The following is a 10,697-nucleotide window of genomic DNA, read 5'->3' on the forward strand; positions in this document are numbered from 1 at the left end:
ATTTTCAACTGGGCTAGGCCTCGTGGTTTTTTCCCTTTTAAGGGTTTTCCACGTAAAAAATCTTGTGTTCTCTGTGTGTGCTAGTTATACGTACAACGCTAAGACGTAGAATCAAATCTCTATCGCCGCGTAATTTCTAGCCCGCAACAAGGTTGAAATTAATTTATATTATACATCAAATTTAACCTTTTAGTTGTGAAATACATTTTGATTCGAATAATAATTATGTCAGAATATACTAATATAAATTATATCATTAAAAAATTAATAATTATTATATTTAAGAAAAAAATTAGTATATAGCATTAATTTTTAAAATTTAATAAATTTTAAATGAATTGAAAGTTTTATTCATATATATACACTCTTTTGATAAAAAAATAATTTTGTAATTTTATAAATAGAATAAATTTGATGGCTTCAATAAATTTGTCTTTTTTTAGATCATCTGAAATAAATTCAATATATTTGTATATTTTAATTATAATTCAATAATAAGTAGTTAATATAAATCGTTTCTTAACCAGCCAAATCTATTTCAAAGAACCCTCAGTGGCCGATCTTCTGATTTCTCCCGCATTTAGTTTCAGTAATTAGGTAGTTGGGATCATTAGAAGACATTAATGGCTGCTTGCCTTCAATCATCATCAGGCTGAGGCTACCCTTTCACCTCCGAAAGCTTTGCCGCTTTAAATAATTTCTCCTAAAAATTTAATCTTCCTATCCTCTACTTGATGAAGTCCAACTACCCAGCTCCCCTCAGCTGAAACGGCGGTTTCTGTGCTCCAAATCGCCGATTTTGATTGAAAGTTGAAAGCGATTTCCTTTGAAATTTCGTACACGACAACGGGGAGCTTGTCGGCCAAGTTATTATATCTGCCTTTTTTAGTTAGAGTAGATGGCCGAACACCTTGACGGCAATTTCGAAGTTATGAGGTACGGCTGAATGGCTTGTGCGTTTTGGCTTTTGTTTCGGTGAGAAATTGGAGGGAAAGGAGAATGCTTTTTGTGTTTTTGAGAAAAGAAAACCCTTTTAACGAAGGTTGGTTTTTTTCTTTTGCTTGTTTGTGATTTTTCTTGCTTATCTAAGTTTTGAATGATGTACATTAGGTGAAGCTCGCATTAAAATCCCTTCTTTTTTTGGTATTTCAGTGAGTGGTTTGGTTGGCTAATTCTTCCCTCAAATATACCGATTGGATTTGTGGGAAGCAGCAGCAAGAGGGAGGAATTGGTTTTTAGTGAGAGAATTAGGGTTTGTTCATCTTCTTGTTAGAAAGTATACCTTTCAGTTTTGGCATAAATCTTAGCGAGAAATAGACTTGAAACCTCGCGAATTGGATAAGAAGAAACGAAGATGGTGAGCAGTGCGCAGGGAGATCATGGTTCTATGCACTCCAATGGATCAACTTACAATTCCAATGGTACAGTGGAGAGACTGGACGAGTTTCGAAGCGTGCTGGGAAAACCAGATGGTGATCTGCTAAAGATTGTTAGCATTGGCGCTGGTGCCTGGGGCAGTGTATTTGCTGCTTTGTTGCAAGATGCATACGGTCAATTTCGTGAGAAATTTCAGATTCGGATATGGAGACGGGCGGGGAGGTCTGTGGATAGGTCGACGGCTGAACATCTCTTTGAGGTAATTAACTCGAGGGAGGATGTGCTCCGGCGCCTGATTCGTCGGTGTGCTTATTTGAAGTATGTTGAGGGGAGACTTGGCGATAGAACTCTGTATGCCGACGAGATTCTAAGGGATGGTTTTTGCTTGAACATGATTGATACGCCACTTTGCCCGCTCAAAGTTGTGACGAATTTGCAGGAGGCAGTGTGGGATGCTGATATTGTAATAAATGGCTTGCCTTCAACGGAGACCAGGGAGGTCTTTGAGGAGATTAGTAGGTATTGGAAGGAGAGGATCACTGTTCCAATCATAATATCGCTGGCAAAGGGTGTAGAGGCAGCTTTGGATCCAATACCACGCATTATAACTCCCACACAGATGATTCAATGTGCTAGTGAGTTTTCCTGCCTATTCAATCTTTTTTCTTGACAGTTATTTATAAAAGTGTTGCGGGCTAGAATATATGTGGCGATAGAGTTATAATACTGCGTCTTAGCATTGTATGGTAAACAGTGTGTGAGTTGGATATCCGTAGCGCTAAGACGCAGTATTATAACTCTATCGCCCGTATATTCTAGCCTGCAACAAAAATAATGTACGTTTGCTAAATAAATTCAGGCTTAAAAAATGGTTTTTTATTCTTGATTCTAACTGTGATCTGTTTACAAGTTCCAATCTTTTTGATTGGGCCACATAACTTGTGGAAACAGGAATTCAGAAATCACTAATTTTAGAGTGAAATTATTTGGAGGGTAAATTTTCTTGCTTCGTGCTGTTAGTTGCTTCTAGATTGCTCTGCTATTTGTTTGAAACTCAACGAGCAACTAGTGCTGTTGAGATTACTGTTTGAAAACATAAGCTCATTTTTTTGTTATGCTATGTACTATGTAGTCAGTTTTTGTGAACATTTACCGATTTGAACTATGCATATCAAAGATTTCTATGGAACCTGTTGGATTGGAACATGAGTAAGATTTTGCAGAAAATCAGCATTAGTTCCTATGTAGGGGCAGTTGTTTCATCGTAGTTGTCTGCAGTTTAACCTTTTTTTTCCTTATATATTTTGTTGTTAAACTTGATGGAATTCTTTCAACACCTCAAAGTGGAATTGACGAACCAAACTTAGGCTTCGTTTGTGACGATTTTTTATTGTTTTTTAAAACAAAGTTTTTGTTAAAATATTTAAATTTTTGTATTAAAATTATGTTTTAAGAAACAATAAAAAAGTCGTCCCAAACGAAGCCTTAATGCCTAACTACTATAGAGTAGGCAGCTTTCTTAGTGTAATCGCATGTAGCTTTCTAAACACGTTGTTCACCCTTGAGAGGGTATTGATTAGTTTTTCATAATTTTTTCTTCATTTTATAAGAATAGTTGTTGAACTTTTGCATAGAACATTCTATCCCTAACCATATGCCTATATAATTAACTGTTTATGTTCTTTCTCTTATTTAATGCCATTTTGCTTCTTGTAAACCATTTAATTATGTTGAATTCTTCTCTCATCTTTTCAATGTCTGTTTTGCAGCTGGTCTTCCAGTTGAGAACATTCTTTATCTTGGAGGTCCGAATATTGCTTCAGAAATTTACAATAAGGAGTATGCCAATGCTAGAATATGTGGAGCTGAAAAGTGGAGGAAATCTCTTGCTAAGTTTTTGAGGCAACCTCATTTTATTGTGTGGGATAATAGCGACCTTGTCACTCATGAAGTTATGGGTGGTTTGAAGAATGTCTATGCTATTGGTGCTGGTAAGATTTTATTAGTTTCACTAAGGCTCTACAAAGGAAGTAAATGAGTATAAGGACAGTAGTTTTATTTTAATGAGTAGATGAGCTTAAATTATGGCTTAGTATTGGCAATATTGATTGGAATTTTCACTTATTGGAAGGTTTTAGGGCTACAATTTTTTCTTAGTAAGGCAGTGCTATATTGATATGCCAAAGATTTAGTATTTTCTATGCTATTTACTTATTTAGTCCTCTATTGGTAGTAAGTCTTGTAGGTTTTGTAATTATTTACAAGTATTAGCTTGTGAATTATGTGTTAAGGGAATTTTCTCTTGTTTAAATGATAGTGTCTGCTTCATTTTATTTGAATGCAGTTTTTTTTTGCATGTAGTGTTTTTTTCTTGGTCTAGCGCATGGAAAATAAATGTTAGATACATAACATTTTGACTCCTAGTACTTGGTTTATTTTCTAAGGAGAGATTCAAAAAGAGTTCATTTCCACCATCCATTGTATACAACAACTCTCAATTTGTAGTTGATATATTGTCTAGGACTCTAGAATAGTGATACTTTCATGCTTTACGGATGAGAATGCCATCTGTATGAACGTGGCTTGTGGATCAGTTTTATTAGCTTACCTCGTTCATATTAACTTTTAAACAATTATGAAAATTTTGCCCATGAGATGGAAGCCATCATGTAAACAATTATGACAATTATGAAAAAGTTTACTCATTATGGTGTAGAATTAAGATACTACGGAAGTCTTATTTGAATGGGCTGAATGTTGTAGATGAATAATAAGAATCATTTAGATACAGCATTGTCATTCACTATTGAAAGCTGATCAAAACGGATTAGATAGATGGCATGATAGTTAGGCTTAAGAGGTTGATGGGATAACAACATTAAATTTGAAGATTTATATGGTTGGTTAAAATAGAGAATTTCATTGGGAGTATTGTACAATAAGAAGATATCATGTAGTTTTAGAAGCAAATTTTATAAAACTATAATTAGGATTAGATAGATGGCATGATAGTTAGACTTAAGAGGTTTATGGGAGAACAACATTGAATTTGAAGATTTATATTGGTGGTTAAAACTTAAAATAGAGAATTTCATTGGGAGTATTATACAATAAAAATATATCATGTAGTTTTAGAGTAAATTTTATAAAACTATAATTAGGCTGGTGATGTTGTATGAATTTAAGTGTTGGAAAGTAAAAAAAGTCATTGATATTCTTTAATATGGATGAATGATAAAATTAAGAAGGATAAATTAATGATTGATTGTATTAGAGTAATAGCTTTTATTGAAGTGTAAAAACATTTATAGTTCCTTGTTCAATTTTCTCTTTTATAAAGTGTATATTTATTTTTATGCAGTACAAATTCTATTCATTGCATGGTCTTACTTGACCGCATATAATTTTTTTCCAAAATTCCAGTTTTGGATTATCTCTAAATTATTATTTTGAGTTAGTTTTTTGTGTCTTCTGATTTGCATTAAAGGAAACAAATCTTGCCTAAATAAGAGTTGAAGGATTGCATATTTTTTATCCTTTGTATGCGTTATGCAACCCATCTTAGATTTGCATTAAAGAAATTCTAGACTCCAAGATGTCCTACATTACATGAAAATACCAAAATGGCATGAAAAATCATTTAAAAGTATGAGTGCACAGTTTAAATTTAAAAAAGCATAAAACATTTAAAAACCTAGAATTCTCTTTTAAGTCCAAAAGTCAATTATGCATGTTACTCATCCCTTATTGTACACAATGTATCTAACTTTTTGAACATGTTAGATTTCATCGGTGGCATGAATAGAATTTTTTTTTTTATATCTAAAAACTGGAGAAAAAGAGATATTCTCGACAAATAATCTTTAGATTAAAATATCACTTTTTTAGTGAAGTGTTGTCTTTAAGGAATCTCTTTACGATCGAGAAAACTTCAACAATTTGTTTATCATTTTTTTCTGCCTTGCCATTGAGACGACCATGTTTTGCATCTTAAGTTTTACACTCCAATTGTGGCACATAAATTCTGGATGATTGTCTAACAAGAAAAGCTATTTTCATTTCTTTTGTATTTCTACTTCAGTTTGAAATCAGTATTTTAGTTGGTTTTACCTCAAATTAAAGCCTGAAAGGCAAATCAAGTTCAGTAAGCACGAATCAAGGTGTTGGGAAGAGTTAATGCATGCAATACTACCCTGCATTTGTAAAAAATCTTTTTCCTCGAAATTCTAGATTGATTCCATATGCCATATTTCTCATATAAACATCCAAGTTTTGAGCAAAAAGCCAAAAACCCTCCAGTACAATCGTTACCATCAGTTTTTCATGTCCTAGATTGTTTTATGACTTTAGTTTTGCCTTATTGTATTCCACTCCACATTTATTTATTTAAGATTTCCATGATACCGCAAAATATCAGCCTCTGTAGATAATGGCTATATCAATGTACTTAGTCAACAGTCCTTTGTTTAGGCAATCCATTTAAGCTCCTATGGTGCTCAGCGAAGAATACTCCATTGTTGTTTTACTAACTGAAATTGTATTGCTTACAATTTAGATGTGATCCTTCCCCTAAAATGATTAATATTCTTAATACTCAACCTAAACTATATTTGCAATCTTTACAAGCCACCCTTAGTTCTCAAACTAGATGATTCTACCGTTCCACCGCATTACATTGTGAGTGAAGGAGCCAATACCAGGATGTTGCTGGTGAATGGCAGTGTCTAAGGTTTTGTTTGGTGCAGCTTTTGTACTGCTTCCTAAAACGGCTTTTTAGTATAAAATTTTCTAATTCAAGAAATTTTTGTACTAGAAATCTGTTTTAAAAAGTAACAAATAAATTGTTCCAAACGAAGCTTAAATCTGTAGTATATTTTTGTATGTGCTAGTCATGTTCTGTTAGCATATTGCAGCTGTGCTAGAGTTATCCAGTTATGCTAACTTTTGTAAGTAATCTGTCAATTTATCTTGATATGATTTGAATCTGTTATTAATAGGTGATATATTGTGCTACCTCTTGTTTGTTTTTACTTAAAGTGATTTTCTTCAACTTCGATGAATCAATTATGAGCCATTTTCTTAATAGTCTTCAATTAAGGAAATCTTGAAGGTTGTTAATATCCTATATGATGTGTTCATGTTTCAACATTTACATATGTGCGCATGAAGCAATAAATCATTAATCTCACACAATATCAAACTTCTTAACCAATTTTATTTAGATAATCAGATATATTCTTACTTCTGCAATTTTGACTTTCTACTTCAGAAATCACTCTAGTTACTTTGAAGGTTAATATTTCATACGCTTTTGTTCTTTTCAGGTATGGTAGCTTCCCTAACTAATGAGAGCGCAACTAGCAAATCAGTTTACTTCTCGCACTGCACATCAGAGATGATATTTATAACTCATCTGTTAGCAGAAGAACCTGAGAGGCTTGCTGGTCCTTTACTAGCTGATACATATGTTACACTGTTAAAAGGTCGAAATGCATGGTATGGTCAGATGTTGGCCAAGGGTGATTTGAGTCCTGACATGGGTGATAGCATCAAAGGGAAAGGGATGATCCAGGTTTTCTTCTCAACTGTTATTAAAGCTTCGTTTGGGACAGCTTTTTTGTTGCTTTTAAAACGGTTTTTTACTAAAAAGCTGTTTTAGGAAGCAGTAAGAAAGCCGTCCTAAACAAAGCCTAACTCTTCTTTGTTTGTTAGGTACTAGGATAAAAATACTAGTTTTGAATCTAAGTGATGTGAAGTAGGCCTGTCAAATGTCAGGTTCAGATAGTGCTGATCTTGACTTAGATTCGATCTGAATAGCTTCTGGATTGGGTCAGAGTTGATCTGGATATTTTGTTGGATTAAATCATTTTATTGGTTTTTTGTTTTATGATTTTATGCGAGCTATCTGAAAGTTGTATGGATACCTTGTTTAACTTTGCAGGGTGTCTCTGCAGTGGGTGCTTTTTATGCGCTTCTTAGTCAACCCAGTCTAAGTATTATGCGGCCTGATCAAAACAAGCCTGTTGTTCCTGTCGAGCTATGCCCCATCCTCAAGACTCTCTACAAAATTTTAATAAAAAGGTTTGTCCTATTTCTTCACCTTTCTTACTTCTATGATGTTACAGAAGTAGCATATTCAAATATATTATATGAGTAAATTATCAAAGTGTTATCTAGGCTTATTATGTGTGTCCATTTTAGTCCTACACTTTTTTTAGCTGTTTGATTAGTCCCTCAATTCACTATATTTGAATCAATTTGGTCCTACGGGCAACTTCACCATTCCTATGGATAGAAATTGGAGCGAAGCGTTTCATTATGGCAGCGTGTATTTTTCCCATCAATAGGTTTCGTTTGGGACGGCTTTTTTACAGTTTCTTAAAGCAGCTTTGTACTATAAAAAATTTAATTTTTGTACTAAAAAGCTGCTTTAAGAACCTTCAAAAAAGCCATCCCAAATTAAGTCTTAATATCAGGTCAAACTAACATGATTGATCTTGAAAAGTCCAAAATTCCCCTATTAAAAACTTCCCTTTCAGCAATTTTTGTCCAAAGAAACGACACGGTTAACGGGGTATTACGAAATTGGCCGACTAAGTTGAACATTTGATGCCTAAAAATATATAAAAACTATTTTGATCATTAACTTTCTATTATGTCATACAATCGGAGTTCATCTTGCTTTAAAGTCTACATAGCTTAAGTTCTATCTCTTGTTCACTACAAGAAAACTTACAAATAAAACAAACTCATTATTTTTCCCAAGACTTAACCTTGATTTGTTTCTTCAGGGAGGTGTCAGTGCAGGCTATTCTTCAAGCACTAAGAGATGAGACAATGAATGATCCTCGTGAAAGGATTGAGATTGCACAGAGCCATGCTTTCTACCGCCCATCTCTGCTTAGCAAATCTTAAATGCTCTTGCTGCTACTGCTACCACTGCTGTGAATTAGGTTTCGTTTGATACGGCTTTTTTACTACTTCTTTAAGCAGCTTCCTAGTACAAAAAATTTAATTTTTTGTATTAAAAAGCTGCTTTAAGAAATAGTAAGAAAGCCGTTCCAAACGAGATCTTAGGAATCCCCGGTCGAAAAGTACAACTCTTGCTGATCTGAATCCTACCATAGGCTTCCTCATAAGCACTTTCTGCAAACTCTCTGATCTCCATTGTGTGCGAAATTTTGGTTTTTTAATGTAAGTTAATATACTTCTAAAACTGGTTTCCATTTATTATTGTGAGTGAGTAGTGCTTCTTTGAAGGCCAAAGCTCAAGCATACAAATAAGGGTGGATGAATTGGGTGTTGTTAATTATGGCTTTGTTATAGCACTGAATGAAATTGTTTTCTTAGCACAAATTTGGATAATATTTTCATGAGTTTTCCTTTAAGCTTTTTTTTTGCTTATTTTTTCAGAAATAATTTGTATAATTTTATAAGTATATGGATCAAGCTGTCCACATTTTAATGCGATTATGATGATTTTATTAAAACTCAACGATATTGTCGCGAGTGACTGGTTGTGATTCCTTAAATACTATCGACGATTTTCTATAATACAACTTAATTGGTATAACTTGTAGGATTACTAAATTCATTTGACCTTGATACTAATCCCGGTAACTGAGGATCTTTAAATCCATCATAATATAATAATTATTTAATCCCTGACCTATATTATTCTAATTCTTCAACTACCAATAATATATACAATAAAAAAAAATAATAATAATAAAAGCATTAATTCTAATCCATAGAGAATAAAAAAAGAATTAAAATTTTCACAGATTGAAATTGAAGGGTTGGCTAAATACCTAACACTATAAATCATTCCCATTAAATAAGTATAACACTCAAAATTGTCCTACTCTAAAGACTACAACTCAGCAAACTGATATTATTTTCCTCACGAAACCATCCCATGATAAGAAAAAAAGGCAATGAAGTCATGAAAATCTAATTGACATGAAAAAGGTATTGGAGGAGTTGAAAAACACTAAAGGAAAACACTCAACGAACAACAGAACAGAAGAAAGCACAGTAAAATTTCGTTACAATGATATATACTATGAAAATTGCCATGTTATCTAAAATTCTGCCACTGCATATATCCGAAAGAACAATCACTTAATTTTCAAAAGCTCTAAGATCAGTGATCCCTGTTCTCTCAGTACAACAATAAAATTATTTGGAATTAATAGCTCAACATGACGTCTCGCAACTGCGTGTCAAGGCTTTAATAGACCTAGATAATTGTCCAAAAACCGCCTCACTTCGTTCCTTCGGCTCTCACAAGCTCTTTACCTAATCATTCAATACGCTTTAAAAACGCAAATAAGTGTAAGAAGCAAATTTTCTTAGTGTATACGCCGTAAATTTTCAACCCTATGCTAACCTAAGTGTTTCCATGACCTATAAATAATCCACAAACATCCATTTTAATTATATAATACCAATTTTGTATTTATTACCCTCAACTTATCTTCTTTATTTTCCATGATTTATAGTCCCGCCCCTGTCTTGCTTAATAAAGATCTTTGATTTTCTTATTCTTTTGCCATACAACCTGAGTTTCAACTTAGCCAATCCAAGCAATGAGCTATAGAATATAATGCCCGTATCACCCACCAACGAATTAACGGATTCGATAACTTCCGACCAGCACCGAAAAACAATGAATTCATAATACCTAATTAGCTATCAGTCTTTTTATTATTATACCGATCTATAAATACATTGCGTCCATTGAATACCAATAAGAATTACAGACAACTACTACATAATAAGTAGATAATTGAAAAAGCTTATACTTACCCATGTGGATTTTAAAATGAATAATAATATCAGTAGAAATAATAATAATAAAAATAATTCAACAATAAATAATACAGACGAATATACTTTTGACAGTAACAAAAATCTCAACTATATCCTTGAACTTTTCTAACATATATTAAACATTATCGTATAAACTAATAAACTTATCTATTTTTCCTACTTGTTTATTCTTTCCAATTATTTTTTCAAAAATGCCTCTATCCAATTATGAATTCCTGTTTTCACTAATCATGTTCACACTAATAAAAATTTGAAATCTATTTGATCTGAGAACATTTTTCCGATGTCATATTTTATAAATTTCCTCTCTAACATAATCTTCCTTGTTTATAAAGCTCCTTTTGCATAATTAACCATCATTACTTGCATCTTTCTATCGTATCAACATAATAAAGTTCTAATCAAACATTAGGGAACATTTACTTTGACATAACAGGGAAAACATATTTCAACACTAACCTCTATCAAGTACAATTTAAGTGTAA

At 32.9% G+C, this 10,697-nt stretch overlaps 1 protein-coding gene across 2 annotated transcripts; it reads left to right on the forward strand.

The window, feature by feature from the left end:
• The first annotated feature begins 570 nt into the window (after positions 1 to 570).
• On the forward strand, positions 571 to 8,742 carry LOC110102906 (probable glycerol-3-phosphate dehydrogenase [NAD(+)] 1, cytosolic). Of its 2 annotated transcripts, none has more exons than XM_020831418.2 (6): positions 571 to 1,042; positions 1,111 to 2,012; positions 3,147 to 3,368; positions 6,702 to 6,949; positions 7,319 to 7,458; positions 8,169 to 8,742. In XM_020831418.2, exons 2-6 carry the CDS (start codon positions 1,355 to 1,357, stop codon positions 8,290 to 8,292), a joined length of 1,392 nt encoding a protein of 463 aa, XP_020687077.1. In that variant the 5' UTR covers positions 571 to 1,042; positions 1,111 to 1,354; the 3' UTR covers positions 8,293 to 8,742. The 2 variants fall into 2 exon arrangements, with proteins under 2 accessions (XP_020687077.1, XP_020687078.1); XM_020831419.2 differs by having other exon boundaries at positions 571 to 936.
• The last annotated feature ends 1,955 nt before the right edge of the window (positions 8,743 to 10,697 follow it).

The sequence above is a fragment of the Dendrobium catenatum genome, unplaced genomic scaffold (assembly GCF_001605985.2).
Source record: "Dendrobium catenatum unplaced genomic scaffold, ASM160598v2 fragScaff_scaffold_1567, whole genome shotgun sequence".
Lineage (NCBI taxonomy): Eukaryota > Viridiplantae > Streptophyta > Magnoliopsida > Asparagales > Orchidaceae > Dendrobium > Dendrobium catenatum.